Source organism: Saccopteryx bilineata, chromosome 2, assembly GCF_036850765.1.
Source record: "Saccopteryx bilineata isolate mSacBil1 chromosome 2, mSacBil1_pri_phased_curated, whole genome shotgun sequence".
Lineage (NCBI taxonomy): Eukaryota > Metazoa > Chordata > Mammalia > Chiroptera > Emballonuridae > Saccopteryx > Saccopteryx bilineata.
Genome location: NC_089491.1, coordinates 255,914,333 through 255,935,987, shown reverse-complemented (window position 1 = coordinate 255,935,987; position 21,655 = coordinate 255,914,333). Strand labels below are relative to the sequence as shown.

General features: G+C 41.7%; 1 protein-coding gene across 8 annotated transcripts in view; it reads left to right on the top strand.

Moving 5' to 3' along the window:
• The window catches only part of DEPDC5 (DEP domain containing 5, GATOR1 subcomplex subunit), a 114,265-nt gene that overhangs the window by 12,137 nt on the left and 80,473 nt on the right, over window positions 1–21,655 (top strand). For all 8 annotated transcript variants that reach the window (XR_010729273.1, XR_010729274.1, XM_066260057.1 and 5 more), the window contains exons 8-10: window positions 8,096–8,165; window positions 14,627–14,705; window positions 15,749–15,810. Coding sequence is in view for 6 of the 8 variants with exons in the window: in XM_066260057.1 (XP_066116154.1) it covers window positions 8,096–8,165; window positions 14,627–14,705; window positions 15,749–15,810 (211 nt within the window). In the remaining 2 variants the exon portion in view is untranslated. The remainder of the gene's footprint in view (window positions 1–8,095; window positions 8,166–14,626; window positions 14,706–15,748; window positions 15,811–21,655) is intronic.

Below are 21,655 nucleotides of genomic sequence, written 5' to 3'. Positions count from 1 at the left end.
GTTGCTCTGTTGCAAGCAGAGCCATTCTAGCACCTGAGGCAGAGGCCACAGAGCCGTCTCAGTGCCCGGGCCATCTTTGCTCCAATGGAGCCTTGGCTGCGGGAGGGAAGAGGGAGACAGAGGAAGGAGAGGGGAGGGGTGGAGAAGCAGATGGGCGCTTCTCCTGTGTGCCCTGGCCGGGAATCGAACCCGGGGCTCCTGCACGCCAGGCCGACACTCTACCGCTGAGCCAACTGGCCAGGGCCCATTTTTTCTACTTTTATTAGCCATAATTGTTTTGAAAAGAACTTTTTACCAGCAACTAGAGTTATTGGATTAGTCTGAACTACTTTAGTGGGAAAGAAAGAATGAAGGAGTTATTTTTTCTATGAAGAGGTGTTTTATTTTTATTTTTCTGAAGTTGGAAATGGGGAGGCAGTCAGACTCCTGAATGCGCCCTACCGGGATCCACCCGGCATGCCCACCAGGGGGCGATGCTCTGCCCATCTGGGGCGTTGCTCTGTTGCAACCAGAGCCATTCTAGCGCCTGAGGCAGAGGCCATAGAGCCATCCTCAGCGCCCGGGCCAACCTTGCTCCAATGGAGCCTTGGCTGTGGGAGGGGAAGAGAGAGACAGAGAGGAAGGAGAGGGGGAGGGGTGAAGAAGCAGATGGGCACTTTTCCTGTGTGCTTTGGCTGGGAATTGAACCCAGGACTCCCTCACGCCAGGCCGATGCTCTACCACTGAGCCAACCGGGCAGGCCCAGATTCTATGAATTCTTAAATTCTTTGTTTCACAATGTAAATGCCTGCATATGGATGGTACTAGACATAGAAATAAAGACACTGGCATAAAGGCAGTTTTATTTATTTATTTATTTACTTACTTATTTTTAAGTGTGGTGGCAAGATTTATTGGGGTGAAAAGAAACAGTATGCCCTCAGGGATGTAGAGGGCAGACAGGCTCTAGTAGCAAATGCCCATAAAAGCAGTTTTACGCTTTTAAACATCTGTCTTGATATTTTGCTTATTCATTCATGCTTAAATGTAAACCATAAATCTTCTGTTTTTCCACAATACTTATAGTCTTCCTATAGTGAATCAAAGGCCATTTTTCCTAACCACATGCAGGCATGGAGAAAAAGAAAAAGATGCTCTGGGCCTCATGTGATAAAAAAAAAAGTACAGTCATTTGTATAAAGTCATAATAAATCAGTAAGGAATTTCTCTGTAATTTAGCCTTTTTAACCTGGTCATTTAGTCAGTAATTAAGAATAGATGAGTTTATTACCTTGAAACCTGCCTTTGAGACATTATTTTTTTTAAAAGATAAACATTTTGATTTTCTCTGAGTAAATTTCTCATGCACTGTTTAAAATGTATTTTTAAAAATCAGTATCGCCTGACCAGGCAGTGGCGCAGTGGATAGAACGTCGGACTGGGATGCGGAGGACCCAGGTTTGAGACCCCGAGGTCACCATATTGAGCGCGAGGGCTCATCTGGTTTGAGCAAAGCTCACCAGCTTGGACCCAATGTCGTTGGCTGGAGCAAGGGGTTACTCGGTCTGCTGAAGGCCCGCGGTCAAGGCACATATGAGAAAGCAATCAATGAACAACTAAGGTGTTGCAACGAAAAACTGATGATTGATGCTTCTCATCTCTCTCCGTTCCTGTCTGTCTGTTCCTATCTATCCCTTTCTCTGACTCTCTCTGTCTCTGTAAATAAAAGAAAAAAAATCAAATAAAAAATCAGTATTTAAAAGAAAAGAAAATTTCAAAAGAAAACTATTGCACCTAAATCTTACCTTCTAACAATTAGCGTTTTGCTTTTTAAAAATATTGAACTTAGACATTTAGTTTATTTTTATCTCTTTATAAATAGATCTCTTTTTCCCAGATATAGTTTTTGGCACTGCCAACTAGCTGGGGTTTTTTTTACTTAAAAAAATGTGTTTTCTAACTCACACTCCAGGAGGAACAACACTGAATAATTTCTGGCCCTCGCTTTTCAGCTGTCCAGGAAGAGACGGAACTGTGTGGAGGAGAGTCACAGTTCGGTGTTTACCTGCTGGGTCTGCTCCAGTGCAGAGGATCTTCTAGGATCTTCTCTGACTTGAACTCTGTTTCTATAGTGGCCATTCTCTTAATTAATTCACTATAGAATTAATACTATTTAAAAAGTTTTTTTAAATTTATTGATTTTTAGAGAGAGGGAAAGAGAGGGAGACAGAGATGAGGAACATTGATCCATTGTTCCACTTATTCATGCTGTCATTGGTTGATTCTTGTATGTGCCCTGACTGAGGATTGAACCTGCAACCTTGGCAGAATTTATTAAGTACTACTTTTCAGCACATGTTATATACCGAGCAATGTGCTAAGTATTTTTATACATAATGCTTGCTCACTGTGGAGAATTCAAAGAGCAGAATAAAGAAGCAGGAAACAAAATATTACTACTCAGAAGCAGCCCCTGTTAACATTGGACCTAGTACTGTCAAAATAGTATGTCTTTTTTTTTTTTTTTTCATTTTTCCGAAGCTGGAAACGGGGAGGCAGTCAGACAGACTCCCACATGCACCCGACCGGGATCCACCTGGCATGCCCACCAGGGGGCGATGCTCTGCCCCTCTGGGGTGTCGCTCTGTTGCATCCAGAGCCATTCTAGCGCCTGAGGCAGAGGCCACAGAGCCATCCCCAGCGCCCGGGCCATCTTTGCTCCAATGGAGCCTCGGCTGCAGGAGGGGAAGAAAGAGACAGAGAGGAAGGAGAGGGGGAGGGGTGGAGAAGCAGATGGGCGATTCTCCTGTGTGCCCTGGCCGGGAATCGAACCCGGGACTCCTGCACGCTAGGCCGATGCTCTACCGCTGAGCCAACCGACCAGGGCCTAAAATAGTATGTCTTTTATTTCCCTTTTGGCTTGAGATCATATAATATGTACAATTTTATATACTATTTGTTTTAATCCCAAAACTCTGTTTTCATAATTCAAAAATTATATATTCTAGAAAATTGGATAATACAGAATATAAACAAGTAAATTTATAATGGCATATAAGCCAACTACCTACAGATAATTACGATTAAATCTTTTTTTTTAAGTTTATCTATTTATTTATTGATCTTTAGCCAAAGAGGAAGGATATGAGAGAGAGAGAGATGGGAACATAAATCCGTTCCTGTATGTGCCCCTACCAGGGATCGAACCTGCAACCTCTGCACTTCGGGCCAATGCTCTAACCAATGGAGCTGTCTAGCCAGGGCACTATTAAATTTTGGTGTGACCTTCCAGTATTTTATCTGCATACATACACATACTTACATATATGTTTTTTAGATGATGATACTGTGTACTATTTTGTATCATTTTTCACTTAAAAGCATATAAACATTTCTGCTGAATTAAAACACCATGTAAACATTATTTTAATGGTTCTATGATATTCTGTTGTCTGGATACAACATAATCTACTTAACTGGCCTGCCACTGCTAGACATTTAGGTGTTCAAAGCTGTGTGATTCAGATAACACTACAGTGACCATACTTTGCATTTATTTTAACCCTTTATTCACAGATTGATGACACTTAGCTGAAAAAGGATAGTGGAGATCACTGATCCCCAACAGCTTGGTTGATAGAGAAAGAGAGGAAAGTGACCTGCCCAAGATCGTAATCAAGGACCTGTGCCCCAGATCACCTTCATCCTGGTCTAGGGCTTGGCAGTGTGCCAGTCTGTCTCTCCTGTGGGAAGACCTCTGTGCTCCTTGGTTGTGTTCTGGGCAATATGGATTTGGCCTTTGCGTCATCAGTGGAATTTCTCATTCTGTTGAACCAGTAGAAAAGAGGAGATGCTGCCTTCGGGCCGTTCTCAGCTCCTGTTAGGGCAAGGGCTTTAGTTTTAGCAAAGGTCAGGATTGCATTCTGTCTCTTTCTCTCTTTCTCTTTTTAACTCTCTCTCTCTTAAACGGGGGTCTCCAGATGAGCCAGTGATCCCTTTGCTCAAGCCAGTGAAGTTGTGCTTCAAGCCAGTGACCTTTGGGTTCAGGCCAGGGACCATGGGGTCATATCTATTAGTTCCCACGCTCAAGCCAGTGACCTCAGGGTTTTGAATCTGGATCTTCAGTTTTCCAGATCAACGCTCTGTCTACTGCGCCACTACTTACTTGGTCAGGCTTAACCATATTTATTAAGAAAAAAACAAAAAACATTGATTCTGTAAAAATACTGGAGTTTGGTAAGATTATGACTTGACCACAAGGAGCAGAGGCACAAGAATCTAAGCTCACATTGTGTAAAACTTTGTCTATACAGGTAGAAGTTGGTGGGTGAGTGCACTAACAACAAGCTTGTTTTAGAGGTCTGGTTATTTTGGTGCTTGGTAGCTTGTAGGTATAGTACTTCCTTCTAACAGATCTCATAGATCATGGGACCATTGAATCCTTCCTAGTAATGTTAAAGAAATGTAAGTCCCTTCGCAGGTCAGGATTGCTGCAGTTGCCCACTCACAGACACACTTGAGTGAAGGAGTACTAAGAAGCACTCCTCTTGGCAGAAACAGCTGAGACCCTGAGCAGTGTATTTGAAGACTGTGGTCTTGTTTCTCATGTTGGCTGGCTGAGCTGTGACTAATGGTACACAGCATTTTCCTTGCTTTTATCTTATCTGATTGCTTAGGGCCAGGCAGGCAACTGCATTGGGTTTGGTAGGAGAGAAGGGCACACATGGTTGGCTGAGAGCTGATTATACGGTCCTCGGGTAATAGTTACCACTTCCTCTATGGGATAGCATTTTGTGTTACCTGTGTCCCATTGTTACAGTTCTTTCTTTTTTTAAAAAATTATTTATTTATTTGTTTTTACAGAGACAGAAAGAGAGTCAGAGAAAGGGATAGACAGGAATGAAGAGAGATGAAAAGCATCAATCATCAGTTTTTCGTTGTGACACCTTAGTTGTTCATTGATTGCTTTCTCATATGTGCCTTGACCGTGGACCTTTAGCAGACTGAGTAAACCCCTTGCTCAAGACAGTGACCTTGGGTCCAAGGTGGTGAGCTTTGCTCAAACCAGATGAGCCCGCACTCAAACTGGTGACCTCGGGGTCTCAAGCCTGGGTCCTCTGCATCCTAGTTCAATGCTCTATCCACTGTGCCACCACCTGGTCAGGCTACAGTTCTTTCTTTTTTTTTTTTTTTTTTTTTTTTTCTGAAGCTGGAAATGGGGAGAGACAGTCAGACAGACTCCTGCATGCGCCCGACCGGGATTCACCTGGCACGCCCACCAGGGGCGACGCTCTGCCCACCAGGGGGCGATGCTCTGCCCATCCTGGGCGTCGCCATATTGCGACCAGAGCCACTCTAGCGCCTGAGGCAGAGGCCACAGAGCCATCCCCAGCGCCCGGGCCATCTTTGCTCCAGTGGAGCCTTGGCTGCGGGAGGGGAAGAGAGAGACAGAGAGGAAAGTGCGGAGGAGGGGTGGAGAAGCAAATGGGCGCTTCTCCTGTGTGCCCTGGCCGGGAATCGAACCTGGGTCCTCCGCACGCTAGGCCGACGCTCTACCGCTGAGCCAACTGGCCAGGGCTACAGTTCTTTCTAATACACATAGCCACTACTACTTTTTTTTTTTTTTTTTTATAATTTTATTTTTTTAATGGGGTGACATCAATAAATCAGGATACATATATTCAAAGATAACAAGTCCAGGTTATCTTGTCGTTCAATTATGTTGCATACCCACCACCCAAAGTCAGATTGTCCTCTGTCACCTTCTATCTTGTTTTCTTTGTGCCCCTCCCCACCCCCTATCCCTCTCCCATTCCCCCCTCCCCCCCGTAACCACCACACTTTTATCAATGTCTCTTAGTTTCACTATTATGTCCCACCTACGTATGGAATAATACAGTTCCTGTTGTTTTCTGATTTACTTATTTCACTTCGTATCATGTTATCAAGATCCCACCATTTTGCTGTAAATGTTCCGATGTCATCATTTCTTATGGCTGAGTAGTATTCCATAGTGTATATGTGCCACATCTTCTTTATCCAGTCATCTATTGATGGACTTTTTGGTTGTTTCCATGTCCTGGCCACTGTGAACAATGCTGCAATAAACATGGGGCTGCATGTGTCTTTACGTATCAATGTTTCTGAGTTTGGGGGATATATACCCAGTAGAGGGATTGCTGGGTCATAAGGTAGTTCTATTTTCAGTTTTTTGAGGAACCACCATACTTTCTTCCATAATGGTTGTACTACTTTACATTCCCACCAACAGTGTATGAGGGTTCCTTTTTCTCCACAGCCTCTCCAACATTTGCTATTACCTGACTTGCTAATAACAGCTAATCGAACAGGTGTGAGGTGGTATCTCATTGCCGTTTTGATTTGCATTTCTCTAATAGCTAAAGAAGATGAGCATCTTTTCATATATCTGTTGGCCATTTGTATTTCTTCCTGGGAGAAGTGTCTATTCATATCCTCTTCCCATTTTTTTATTGGATTGTTTGTTTGTTTGTTGTTGAGTTTTATGAGTTCTTTGTATATTTTGGATATTAGGCCCTTATCTGAGCTGTTGTTTGAAAATATCATTTCCCATTTAGTTGGCTTTCTGTTTATTTTGTTATCAGTTTCTCTTGCTGAGCAAAAACTTCTTAGTCTGATGTAGTCCCATTCATTAATTTTTGCCTTCACTTCTCTTGCCATTGGAGTCAAATTCATAAAATGCTCTTTAAAACCCAGGTCCATGAGTTAAGTACCTATGTCTTCTTCTATGTACTTAATTGTTTCAGGTCTTATGTTTAGATCTTTGATCCATTTTGAGTTAATTTTTGTACAGGGGGAGAGACTGTAGTCCAGTTTCATTCTTTTGCATGTGGCTTTCCAGTTTTCCCAGCACCATTTATTGAAGAGGCTTTCTTTTCTCCATTGCCACTACTACTTTTAATTGAGCATTTCCTATCCTGGCACTGTCCTGAACAGTTTCTCTGGATTATCTGTTTTAATTCTCAAAACAACTCTAAGGAGGTATCATTATCTCATTTTTTAGGATAAGGGCACTGAGCTCACAGTTATTTCCCCGTAGGCCATGAGTTGAGATTGATCCTTAGACCTGATACACTCAGGCTGGACAGCTCTGAAGGACATGCTCTTTGAACTATACTATCCATTTCATAATCATAAGAAGTTGCAGAGGAAGAAACAAGAAGCCCTAAAATATGATAGCAAGTTGCCATGAAAATTATTCAGTAGAATGGGCTCTGTTGAATAGGAACCCTGTCCCTTCATGCTTCCTAACCACTTGTCTTCTAACTCTGATATTAAGATGGATTTTGTTTCTGTTGAAATTCACTGTTTTAAAACTGGGGTTACCAAAACTTTATCAGTGCTTCTTAGTTGGTTTTTGTGACAGGAACCCTTTTAAGATTTGACAGAAGCTGTAATAGTCTGCCCAGAAAATTTTGCAGTATTTCAGAGGGTTCCTGGGTTCCCTGATGCCCCTTTTTGGACCCACATGTTGCCTAGGGACTCTCAAATTAAGAGTTCCTGTTGTACTTGTTCAGTATGCTCTAAGAATTCTATTTTTATTATATTTTATTTTATTATTTATTAATTTTAGAGAGGAGAGGGAGAGAGAGAGAGAGAGAGAGAGAGAGAGAGGAGAGACAGAGAGAGAGAAGGGGGGAGGAGCTGGAAGCATCAACTCCCATATGTGCCTTGACCAGGCAAGCCTGGGGTTTCGAACCGACAACCTCAGCATTTCCAGGTCGACACTTTATCCACTGTACCACCACAGGTCAGGCTATATTATATTTTACTTTATTTATTGGTATTAGAGAGAGGAAAGGTGAGAGAGAGAAACATCGATTTCTCTTATTTATGCATTCATTGGTTGATTCTTGTGTGTGCCCTGACTGGGGATCGAACTTGCAACCTTGGGGTAAGGAGCCTTGTTCTAATAATTCTTGATGTTGTATAATTTGTACATGGCACTATCTAAAAATCTGTACCTGGCTTGGTCATTTGGGGATAAGTAACAGAGTGGAGTGAGCCACCCTGAAGTCACCATCATTTCTTCGTTGTTTATGGAAGACTTGTAATAACTTGTGTGTTTTTCTTTCAGGGCACAGGCTGGTGAGCTGTGGGTCAAGAATGAGAAAGTCATGTGCGGTTATATCAGTGAAGATACCAGGGTAAGATTGATAAACTCCTTTTTTGGTTTTGTTTCCTCATATCATTATGTCTGAGTCCTAAAATAAAAAACAAAACAGAAACAAGCAAAAACTGATAATCTCATGATGGACACTGTGTGTCTGCCCTCTCAGGTGGACTATGTTGTAATATTATCAGGGACTCCTGAAATTCTAATGTTTTACAGTTGGAACTCTCAATTTGGGGCTGATGTTCATTTTCTTCTTCTGAAGGAAGTCAGTTTAATATCAGACATAGAGATGTAGTGTCTAACTTGCAGGCTTCTCTGCCCACAAGTATACAGCAAAGGTTAGACACAGTAGCTGACTGCATTGGTAAACATTAAGAGAGCCCTTTGCAAGGGAACCCCCTTCTCTGCTGTCTATTCTGGTTGGAAAAATCCAAACTTAGCACCTGTGAACATTACCCACGGTAGGCAACCACCCACCTGCTTGTCTTTGTTCTCACGCCTGTCTCCCCTGAGAGCAGTGGTTCTCCACTCGGGGTGATATTGCCTCCCCAGGGGTCTTTGGCGGTGTCTGGAGACATTTTTGGTTCTCATAACTGGGCATGTTAGGAAGGTGCTTTTAAACACGCTTCATGTATAGGGCAGCCAATAAAGAAATATTTGGCCCCCAATGGCTGTAATGTGTGTGTGTGGGGGGCTGTCCTGTGCATTGTGGGATATTTAGCAGCATCCCTGGCTTCTACCTACTCAATGCCAATAACACCCTCCACTTACCACCCAGCAAGTCGTGATAACCAGAAATATCTCCAGACATAGCCAGATGTCCTCTGAGGGAGCAAAATTGCTCCAAGTGAGAACCAGTGCCTTTATAGGTAACCACTATCTGAATTTCAGTTTTGTAATTTCCTTGTTTACATAGTAGTAATAATATGGATGGGCAAAAGTAGGTTTACAGTTCTTCGCCTGGGAAAATACAAATTAATAAATAATACAAGAATAAACTATTTTGTGTACTCACAACTGTAAAACTACTTTTGTTGGCCCTGGCCGGTTGGCTCAGCGGTAGAGCGTCGGCCTGGTGTGCGGGGGGACCCGGGTTCGATTCCCGGCCAGGGCACACAGGAGAAGCGCCCATTTGCTTCTCCACCCCCACCCCCTCCTTCCTCTCTGTCTCTCTCTTCCCCTCCCGCAGCCAAGGCTCCATTGGAGCAAAGATGGCCCGGGCGCTGGGGATGGCTCCTTGGCCTCTGCCCCAGGCGCTACAGTGGCTCTGGTCACGGCAGAGCAACGCCCCGAAGGGGCAGAGCATCGCCCCCTGGTAGGCAGAGCATCGCCCCTGGTGGGCGTGCCGGGTGGATCCCGGTCGGGCGCATGCGGGAGTCTGTCTGACTGTCTCTCCCCATTTCCAGCTTCAGAAAAGTACAAAAAAAAAAAAAAAATTAAAAAAACAAACAAAACAAAAAACTACTTTTGTCTACCTTGTATGTTTTACTCTAAGTAATATATTACTTGTTTTGCTTTTTTTTTTTGAGCTTTATTCAAATGGAATAAAAATGTATGCAGTCTTTTTTCTTTTCTTTTTCTGAGCTAGCTTGTTTGTACTCAATACTATGTTTTAAATCTATAACTAGCAGTCTATTTGCTGGGTCATAGATCCTATTCTATAAGGTCATGCCAAATTGTTTTTCAAATATTTTGGACCAGTTTATATACCTAGTAGCAATGTATAAAATCTCTTGAATTAAAAAAAAATTTTCTAATACCTTGTCTTAAATTTTTAAAGTTTCTGCAATTCTAGTGGGCATAAGTTGGTATTTTCATAGTGACCTTAATTTGATTTCTTTCCCCTAGAAATTTACTCTTAAGCATGGTTTACAAAGATCATGATAATTTGACATTTGCTTACCTCTTCAACCTCATTCACTCATTTATTTAACAAATAATCTAGAAAAACCTATATGTGTCATTTACTTTGCCTTTTCCCCTATTAAAAAATACATGTGCAGAACATTATCAGTGAACAACCTTCATTCTAGAGTGGAATTCAAAGCAGAGAATCCCCATTCCCTGGGCATTCAGGGGTGAATAGCACAGACAAGATCCCTCCTGGTAAGGAGCTTATACCCAAGTGGGGAGACAGCTGTAACTAGACACTCAGGCCATAAATATGGTAATTACCAATTATGATGAGAACTTCAAAGGAAATTAATTGGGTAATGAGAAGGACTAACTGAAGGTGGTCTCCTTAGTAAATAGATAAATTAAAAATTCTAAGGGAAACAGCATTGAGATAGAGAAAAACGGGAGACCCTTTACAATGGTAGGCAAGGGAGGCTCTCTGAGAAGGTTCTGGAAAGGGGAGACTTAGCCAGCATATGGAGGTTGAGACAAAGAATTTTCCAGGTAGAGGGAACAGTTTGAAGAGGCGAATGTGGCAGAAACATAGGAGTCAAGTAGGAAGAATGATATTGGTAAGGAGCTGGACAGGTTTCAGCCAATTCATGCAGGACCTTGAGGGCTGTTTCTTCTAAGGACAATTAGAATCCATTGAAGGATTTTAAGTGTGGGTATGATATATGAATTATGTTTTTAAAAGTTCACTTATTCGTTCAGTTGGATTTTTTTTCTTTTTATTAAGTGAGAGGAGGGAAGATAGTGAGACACTCCTGTATGCTCCTGACCAGGATTCAGCCAGCAACCCTGTCTTGGACCGATGCTTGAATCCACTGAACTATTTTTAGAATCTGAGGCTGATGTGCTCAGACCAACTGAGCTGTCTTCAGTGCCTGGGGCTGATGTTCAAACCAATCTAGCCACTCACTGTAGGAGGGAAAGAGGGAAAGAAGGGAAAGAGGAAGAAGGAGAGAAGCAGATGGCCGTTTGTCTTATACGCCCTGACTGGGAATTGAACCTGGGACATCCATACACTGGGTTGATGCTCTGTCCACTGAGCAAACTGGCCAGGGCCAATTCAGTTGGATTTTGTTGAACAAAAAACCCAAAATAACAGTGGCTAACTGCTTAAAAGTCCACTTTTTTCTCTCCTATAAAGGAAGCACATGGGTAAGCAATTCATGGCTGCTATGACAGTGTCTCAGTTATTGTGATCTAAAGCTCCTTTCTGTCTCCCTGTTGGGTCATACTCAGGATTAGGCTTCCATGATCCATCTGTAGCTGCTGTAGCCACATCCATATTGCAGGCCAAGGAGGGAGGAAGGGAAGAAAGGTAAGAGAGGTGCATTCTCCCACTTACATCTTACTGGACAGAATTTATTCCTTTTTTTTTTTTTTTTGTATTTTTCTGAAGCTGGAAACAGGGAGAGACAGTCAGACAGACTCCTGCATGCGCCCGACCAGGATCCACCCGGCATGCCCACCAGGGGCTACGCTCTGCCCACCAGGGGTCGATGCTCTGCCCCTCCGGGGCGTCGCTCTGCCGCGACCAGAGCCACTCTAGCGCCTGGGGCAGAGGCCAAGGAGCCATCCCCAGCGCCCGGGCCATCTTTGCTCCAATGGAGCCTTGGCTGCGGGAGGGGATGAGAGAGACAGAGAGGAAGGAGGGGGGCGGGGTGGAGAAGCAAATGGGCACTTCTCCTGTGTGCCCTGGCCGGGAATCAAACCCGGGTCCCCTGCACGCCAGGCCGACGCTCTACCGCTGAGCCAACCGGCCAGGGCCTTACTGGACAGAATTTAGTTGTGTGTAGCTGCTTAGGAGGATGAGAGGTTTAGTCTTTTGGTCGGATCCCTTGCCTCTCAGAATAGAATCAGCTTCTCGTTTCTCAGGAAGAAAGGATTTTGGATAGGCATCCATAGTACCTGCTGTAGCCTTCCAGCTCTCGTGCAGAGAGTTGTTGGTTGGGACCAGAGTAGAAGCATAAGGACAAGTTAGAAGATGATGGCATGGACTAGGGTAGGAACTACAGCATTGAAGAGACATGGGCAGATTTGAGATACATTTTGGGGTACAGTCCACAGAACTTGCTGATGTATTGGATAATAAACACATGAAAAGATGCTCAATATTATTAGTCATGAGGGAAATGTAAGTCAAAACACACTGAGATACTACCTCAAACCCACTAGGATGGCTATAATAAAAATAAAAGTTTTTAAAAAGGAAAATAACAAGCATTAGAGAGGATGTGGAGAAATTAGAACCTGCATACACTTCTGGGGGTGGAGGGAATGTAAAATGTTGCAGCCACTGTGGAACAATTGGGTGGTTGTGCAAAAGGTTAAATGGAGAATTACCAAATGACTCTGTAATTACACCCTTAGGTATATGCCTGGTAGAATTGAAAATGTGTTCACATAAAAACTTGCATACAAATGTTTGTAGCAGAATTATTCACAATAGCTAAAAGAGTGGAAACAACTACTAGAAATGTCCATCAGCTGATGAACAGATAAACACAATATGGTGTAGCTATACAATGAAACGTTACTCAATAAAAAAAAAATTAGCCTGACCTGTGGTGGCGCAGTGGATTAAGCGTTGGCCTGGAATGCTGAAGTCACAAGTTCAAAGCCTTGGGCTTGCTTGGTCAAGGTACATATGAGAGTTGGTGCCTCATGCTCCTCCCCCTCTTCTCTCTATCTCTCCCTTCAGTAAAATAAATAAAGTTTTTTAAAAAGAAAAACAAAGTTTTTAAAAAGAAAACAAGATGCATTGAAAAAAAAAAGAATTGAGGATTCATACAACACAATGGCTAACCCTTGAAAACATGCTAAGGGATATGTGCTCTCTCTCTCTAGCACAAATGCTCCCTTTCTCTAAATCCCCCCCCCCCCAGGTGCATTACCTTTGCCTTTCTCTCTTCTCTCTCCTGAGCTCCAGGGGCTTTTATTCTGCCTCTGTAACTTGTTTCCTGAGCCTGAACAGCCCAGATGGCTCACTTTTACTACCTCTGTAACTTTCTAAGTATACTTTCTCTTATAATTTGGAAAAAACAAAAACATTATGCTAAGTGAAGGAAACCAGTTACGAGAGACCACATATTATGATTCCACTTATGTGAAGTGTTCACAAGAGACAGATCCATAGGGACCGAAAATAGGTTAGTGGTTGCCGGGGAGAGGGTAGTAGGGAGTGACTGCTACTGGGTATGATGTTTCTTTTCGGAGTGGTAAAATGTTCTGACATTAGTGCTTATTGGTTGCATAACATTGTAAATATACTAAAACCCACCAAATTCACAAAAAATGGTCACTATTATGTTATATGAATTTTACCTTTAAAAAGATCTGAACAAAACAAAAAAGGACCATTAGGAGGATAATTATAATTTTCATACGGTAAAACACATCCATTATATCTGTATAGTATGAATTTTGACAAATGTATATACCACAAATGTATATAGCAGCATAACTAAATCTAGAACATTTCCATCACCCCCAAAGTTCCTTTGTGCCCGTTTGCTGTCAGGACCCCCCATACACACGGGCAACCATTGATCTACTTCTGTCTCTAGAATAATTTTGCCTAAAAAAGTAGCTTTAAAAAGAACTTAATTAATTACAAAGCCATTGCATATTTATTATACAAATTTAGATAGTATATCGTTCTGTTTGTTTCTCTGAAATATTTCAAATTTAAAAAGTAAATGAAGAGATAAACAAAAAAAATCGCAATCACTCATAACGCCAATACCAAGAGATGATCACAGCGTTTTGAAAGGTATATTTTCTTTCAGGCTTTGCATTTCTATATGTTAGAGAGGGAGAGTGAATTTATCAAGTATCTATTATGCCCCAGAGACTATGGAAGGCCCTGGGAAGTGAATGTTAAATATGCTTCTGTCTTTAAAAAGCAAGGTCTCCTGTGAACTAATTGAGTGTCAGAGACTTACATTTTGCTTTCCAGATGTCTTTAGAGCCTTGTGGAGGAGGGAAGGGCTGGATAAAAGGCTTTGTGATAAAGCACACTGGCCCAGAAAACCACTGAGACTTTTTCTGGAGGCGGTCTGGGTATGGAGTTGGGGTACAATGTGAATTATTTATTAGACTTGGCAACTCATCAACTGTCATGTCTTAGTCCAAATTCTCCTTCCATAATGAGGTTTCCTTGACTTTACCAGGTAGATTTCCTGCTGCTTCTCCAATGTTTCTAGTAGAAAGCTTCATGGAATGTTTGTATATGTTGCAATCTTTTGCATGTCTTTATCCTCTACTATAAGCTCCTAGTGGGAGCTTACAGTAGAGGATAAAGGAACAGGATCTTCTTCTACTGAAGGCCTGTGATGCCGGGGAGGGAGCTTGCTTTTAGAAGACTCATGTCACAATTAAGAGAAATTGTCCATCATTACCTTTTTTGTTGGTGGTGGGAAACGAATATGTAAAATTTACCATTTTAACCATTTTTAAGTGTGCAGTTTGGTAGTAAGTATATTTACATTGTTTGTAAAACAGATTCCCCAGCATTTTTTCCATCTTGCAGAGTTAAAACTCGACATCGTTGCTTTTTTAATGTGATTATGTTTTTATGTATTTCAGGTGGTGTTTCGTTCTACGTCGGCTATGGTTTACATATTTATTCAGATGAGCTGTGAAATGTGGGATTTTGATATTTATGGTACTGTTCCTAAATGCTGCTTGTAGCTGCTAATGGGGAGAAGTTTCTAGTTTCTCCCAAGTTGTTGTCATTTGCAGTAAGCTCTTGACATTTTCTAATGATGTATCCTAAGATTTTTACAAATCCTCAGATGCTAAAATAAACAAACATTTTATATAGATAGTAAATTACATGACATGTGGTTAAGTATTAGAAGGTAAACAAAAAGATAAACCAGAAAAAAGCACAATCAACTCATAATGCTAATAGATCTTTTATTATTGTGTAATTACAGGGTCCAAAGTCATAGAGAGAATGACTCTGTGGCTAGCAACCAAGACTTTCTTTTATAGCTTTCTTTTCTCATCCTATCATCACAGAAATCACTAAATTTGTCTCCCTTTAATAGAACTACTACACAATAAGTAGAGAACAATAAAGTTGCTATGAGGTGGGGATACTGTGTCCAAACCACCAGACCTCATGGCGCATGGAATTCAAATTTGTATTTATTATAAACTATATGTTGCCTGACCTGTGGTGGTGCAGTGGAGAAAGCGTCGACCTGGAAATGCTGAGGTCACCTGTTTGAAACCCTGGGCTTGCCTGGTCAAGGCACATATGGGAGTTGATGCTTCCAGCTCCTCCCCCCCTTCTGTCTCTCCTCTCTGTCTCTCCCTCTCCTCTCTAAAATGAATTAAAAAAAAGTTTAAAAAAAGAAATCTAAAAAAACCCCCAAAAAACTCTAATTTTTGCTGTAGGTCATCAAGGTCACTCAAAAACAGCAGGAACTTTAAATGTAATTCAGTGAATGCCCAGGATATACCAGATCATATTCTAACAGACTGGAAACATCACTATGAAAATAATCGTGTTTTAAAGTTAGATTTTCCCTCATCTGGAAGATGCAAACCACTTTTATCTATCTGGCTTTTATGATCTTGTTTTAGGATATAGCAGAACCCACCTTCTTTTTGTCTAGTCCCATCCTGTTAACTTTACTGAGAGAAGAAATTGTAAGCAAGAAATATAGATTATCCTCACCTCTTCTTGTTTCTTTACAGGGGATCTATATTTTGAGAAAGCTGTGAATGGTTTCCTTGCCGATCTCTTCACCAAGTGGAAGGTATGTTTATTCTTTTTTTTTTTTTTTTTTTTTTTTTTTTTATTTTTCCAAAGTTGGAAATGGGGAGGCAGTCAGACAGACTCCCGCATGTGCCCGACCGGCATGCCCACCAGGGGGCTTTGCTCTGCCCATCTGGGGCGTCGCTCTGTCGCAATCAGAGCCATTCTAGCGCCTGAGGCAGAGGCCACAGAGCCATCCTCAGTGCCTGGGCAAACTTTGCTCCAATGGAGCCTCGGCTGCGGGAGGGGAAGAGAGAGACAGAGAGGAAGGAGAGGGGGAGGGGTGGAGAAGCAGATGGGTGCTTCTCCTGTGTGCCCTGGCCGGGAATCGAACCTGGGACCTCTGCACGCCAGGCCGACGCTCTACCACTGAGCCAACCGGCCAGGGCCTTAAGCTGCATTTAATTGAGGTATCTTAGCTAAAGACTAACTTGACAAGACTCTAGATTTAAATACTTTAATCACCTCAACATTATATAAAGGGCATTTATGGAAAACCCATATTTAATGTCATACCCAATGATGAAAGACTCAAAACTTTTCCTCTTAAGGTTAGGAACAGGATAAGGATGCCTGTTGTCCCTGCTTGTATTCAGTGTTGTGCTGAAAGTTCTAGACAGAGCAACTATGTAAGAAAAAGAACTAGAGGGCATCCATGTTGGAAAAGAAGACAGATGACATCCTATATGTAGGAAATCCTAGAAAATCTATTAAAAACCTATTTGCACTACTAAATGAATTCAGCAAAGTTGTAGGACACAAAATCAACACACAAAATCAGTTATGTTTCATCAGCAACGTACAATTGAACATAAAATGAAACAAGTAATTAAATTTTAAGAAGAGAAATGAAAAACAGTTCCATTTGTAAGAACATCAGAGTGCATAAAATACTTTGGAGTAATTTACCCAAGGAGGTGCTAGACTTGTTCACTAAAATCTATAAAACATTGCTGTTTTGAAAGAAATTAACAAAGGCCTTAATAAATGAAAACTAATTTATGTTCATGGTTTGGATGATTTAATATTGTTAAAATGGCAATACTACCCAAAGTAGACTACTGCTCAGCTCTGTACGGCCCCTATCAAATCACAGTGACCTTTTTCTTTTTTTTCCCCTGAAATGGAAAGGCTGATTATAAAATTTATGTGGAACTGCAGGGGATCATGAATAGCCAAAACAATCTTGAAAAAAGATTGTTGAGGGAATTGTCACTTCCTCATTTAAAAACTTATGACAAAGTTAAAAGTATTCAAAACAGCATGGTACTGGCATATAAACATATAAAGATCAATATATATAGAATTGAGAGTACAGAATTCAACCAATACATCTATGCTTTTGATTTTAGACAAGGATATCATGCCATTCAATGAGGCGAAGAATAGTCTCTTCAACAATGAATGGTTCTGAGTCAAAAAAATATCCATACACCAAAGAATGAATTTGGATTCTACCTCACAGCATGTAAAAATAATTAACTCAAAATGGATTAAAGGCCTATATATGAGAACTAAAACCATAAAAATCGTAAAGAAAACATAAGAAAAATCTTTCTGACTTGAGCTTCAGCAGGGTTTCTTACATATAACACCGGAAGTACAAGCAACAAAAGAAAAATAAAATAAATGGATTTTATTAAAATTAAAAACTTTTGTATATCACAAGACACTCATAAAAAAGTAAAAAGACAACACACAGAATATGAGACAATATTTGGAAATTCTCTCTCTGATAAGAGTCTACTATCCAGAATATATAAAGAATATTTACAACTCAGCAACAAAAATAGAACATAATTAACAAATAGGCAAAGGACTAGAATAGACATTTTTTCTAAAGAAGCTATACAGGTGGCCAATAAACACGTGAAAAGATGCTCTAGCTCATTAGTCATGAAGGAAATGCAAACTAATGCCACAATGATCTACCACTTTATACCCACTTGGATGACTATAATAATAATTTAAAAAATGGGATATAACAAAAGTTGGAAAGGCTGTGGAGGAATTGGAATCCTTTTGTATTTCTCTTGGGAATGTAAAATGGTGCAGGTGCTGAGGAAAACAGTTTGGTGGCATCCAGTAAGGTAAACAGAATTACTATATGACCCAACAGTTCTGTACTTGGATAGATACCTGAAATAACTGAGAATATATTCAGCCCTGGCTGGATAGCTTGGTGGCTTAGAGCATGGTCCCTATGTGCGAAGGTTGCCGGCTCAAGCCCTGGTCAGGGAACATACAGAAACAGATCAATGTTTCTGTCCTTTCTTCCCTCCCTTCCTCTCTCTAAAATCAATGAATAAAAATTAAAAAAAAGAATATGTTCTCACAAAAACTTATGTGAGTGTTCATAATAGCAATATTTATAATAGCAAGAAAGTAGAAACTATATAGATGTTTGTCAGCTAAATGAATGGATAAACAAAATGTGGTGTTATCTATAGACTGTAATAAAGAGGAGTGCTATCATATGGATGAACCTTGAAAACATGCTATGTGGAGAAGCCAGACACAAAGCACCACATGTTATAGGATCCTGTTTATATGAAATGTCCAGAATGGGAAAATATATAGAGATGGAAAACAGATTAGTGGCTGCCTGAGGCTGGGCATGGGGAATGAGTGCTTAATCAATATGGAGTTTCCTTTTGGAGGGATCAAAATGTTCTGGAACTTGATAGTGGTGATGGTTGTACGATACTGTTAATGTACTAAATGTCACAAATGTCAAGGTTTATGTTATATGTGTTTTACCTTAATTTAGAAAAACACCAAAAATTACTGGAATCAGTTATCCTGCCTTGATTTACATGGAGACATCAACTAGATCAAGAAATATTTGAGCCCTGGCCGGTTGGCTCAGTGGTAGAGCGTTGGCCTGGCGTGCGGAAGTCCCGGGTTCGATTCCCGGCCAGGGCACACAAGAGAGGCGCCCATCTGCTTCTCCACCCCTCCCCCTCTCCTTCCTCTCTGTCTCTCTCTTCCCCTCCCGCAGCCGAGGCTCCATTGGAGTAAAAGATGGCCCGGACGCTGGGGATGGCTCCATGGCCTCTGCCCCAGGCGCTAGAGTGGCTCTGGTTGCAACAGAGAGACACCCCGGATGGGCAGAGCATCGCCCCCTGGTGGGCGTGCCGGGTGGATCCCAGTCGGGCGCATGCGGGAGTCTGTCTGGCTGCCTCCCCATTTTCCAGCTTCAGAAAAATACAGAAAAAAAAAAAAAAAAAAAAAAAGAAGTATTTGAGGTCACAAATATAGCAGAAAAGATCATGGAGTCTGGATTAAAACACACTGACTGGCCTGACCAGGCGGTGGCGCAGTGGATAGAGCGTCGGACTGGGATGCTGAAGGACCCAGGTTCGAGACCCTGAAGTCGCCAGCTTGAGCACAGGCTCATCTGGTTTGAGCAAAAGCCCACCAGCTTGAACCCAAGGTCTCTGGCTCCAGCAAGGGGTTACTCGGTCTGCTGAAGGCCCACGGTCAAGGCACATATGAGAAAGCAATCAATGAACAACTAAGGTGTTGCAATGCGCAATGAAAAACTTATGATTGATGCTTCTCATCTCTCTCCGTTCCTGTCTGTCCCTGTCTATCCCTCTATCTGACTTACTCTGTCTGTAAAAAAAACAACAAAAAAAAAAAACACACACTGACTGGGTTTTAAATTATGGTTCTGTTTTTTTTTTTTTTACAGAGACAGAGAGTGAGTCAGAGAGAGGGATAGATAAGGACAGACAGACAGGAACAGAGAGAGATGAGAAGCATCAATCATCAGTTTTTCGTTGCGACACCTTAGTTGTTCATTGATTGCTTTCTCATATGAGCCTTGACCATGGGCCTTCAGCAGACCGAGTAACCCCTTGCTCGAGCCAGTGACCTTGGGTCAAACCAAATGAGCCCGCGCTCAAGCTGGCAACCTTGGAGTCTCGAACCTGGGTCGTCCGCATCCCAGTCTGACGCTCTATCCACTGAGCCACCGCCTGGTCAGGCTATGGTTCTGTTTTGATTAGCTTTTTATATTTCAGAAGTATTCAATCTGTCTGAGCCTCTGTTTTCTGCATAATGGAGATAATATTAGTCCCTGCCTCACAAGGTGTTTTATTTATTTATTTATTTTTTTAATTTTCTATTTATTTATTTATTTTTTACAGAGACAGAGAGAGAGTCAGAGAGAGGGATAGACAGGGACAGACAGACAGGAATGGAGAGATGAGAAGCATCAATCATTAGTTCTTCATTGCGCGTTGCAACACCTTAGTTGTTCATTGATTGCCTTCTCATATGTGCCTTGACCGCAGGCCTTCAGCAGACCGAGTAACCCCTTGCTCGAGCCAGCGACCTTGGGTTCAAGCTGGTGGGCTTTTCCTCAAACCAGATGAGCCTGCACTCAAGCTGGCGACCTCGGGGTCTCGAACCCGAGCCCTCTGCATCCCAGTCCGACGCTCTATCCACTGCGCCACTGCCTGGTCAGGCTCACAAGGTGTTTTAAATTGTATGCACATAGTTAGATGGTGGAGGTGTTAGTAGTAGTCCTAGTTAATATTTGTTATTTTGACATAGCAGGTATGGTGTTTCACTCATGGTATCTCACTTAACTCTCTTGTTCCTAATACCTAGGTATGGAAAGTACACCTCTAAGAGGTTAGGTAACTCATCCATGATCAATAGTCTATAAAAACAGACTAAGGCTTCTAATCTTTTCCAACCATTCATCCAGAGCTGGCCTGAAACCATAACTTATGTGCTGTCCTGTCTATGTCACCACTGTTGTATATTATCTTCCCATTACATGTGAGTTTAGAAGCTCATATGTCCACACCAGCCTGTTGTAAGGCATTTTTCCTAGCTATCACTTATAGCAAAAAACAAAAAAGATATAGATCTTCTCTTTTGTAGCACCCTGCTCTTGGTACTGTGGCTTTACATTTAGGAATTTCTGTCTACTTGTGTATCCAAGGAAAAATATTAGGTCATGTTCTAGACCTTCAGGGTGAATGCTGAATTGTGTAGGCAGTAAGTAAAGTTGGGGTTAGAAATGGGGTTGGTCAATATAGGCTTTTGTCTTCAAACACTCAGGAGGAACTGAAACTGAGCTTGCTGGCTCACTGGAACAAGCCAAATTTCATGCCATCTGTAAACACTCTACTTCCAGAACATTGCTCTCCATACTCCATGGAAATGTTTATTCTCACTAGTCCTTATCTCAGTCCAAAGGTAATTCATTGCCTTGGCTTTAACCCCTGCATCTTGAGCAGCCCCCAGTCCTCATCTTATGACAGTAATAGAATGTAGGAGTGTCTCTGATTCTTACATCCACCACCATCAGTTCTGTTCTTGTTCCCTAAACTACACGTATGTAGAAATTAAAAAAGCACTGAAGTGGATACCAACACCATGATCCTCCAACACTGGGCTCATCTACTTCATGCCAAATCAAGAGCTTGGAGACAAGGACTCATACTTTAGGGATTTTCAGTTTTAAGAGCATTTACCCTGACCTGTGGTGGTGCAGTAGATAAAGCATTGACCTGGAATGCTGAGGTCACCAGTTTGAAACCTCTGGCTTGCCTGGTCAAGGCACATATGGGAGTTGATGCTTCCTGCTCCTTCCTACTTCTTTCTCTCTCTTTGTCTCTCTCTCCCCTTACACCCCCGTCTCAAAAAAAAAAAAAAAAAAAAAAAAGAGCATTTACCATATCCTGGAACTTTAGGTAACTTGCCCAAGGTCACGTAGTGATAAGCCTGGACTGAATCCAGGTCTTCTGACTCCCAGCAGTGCTCTGTTCATTGCATTATGTGACCTATAATTACCTGATGTCATCTAATCCTATATATTGCCATGA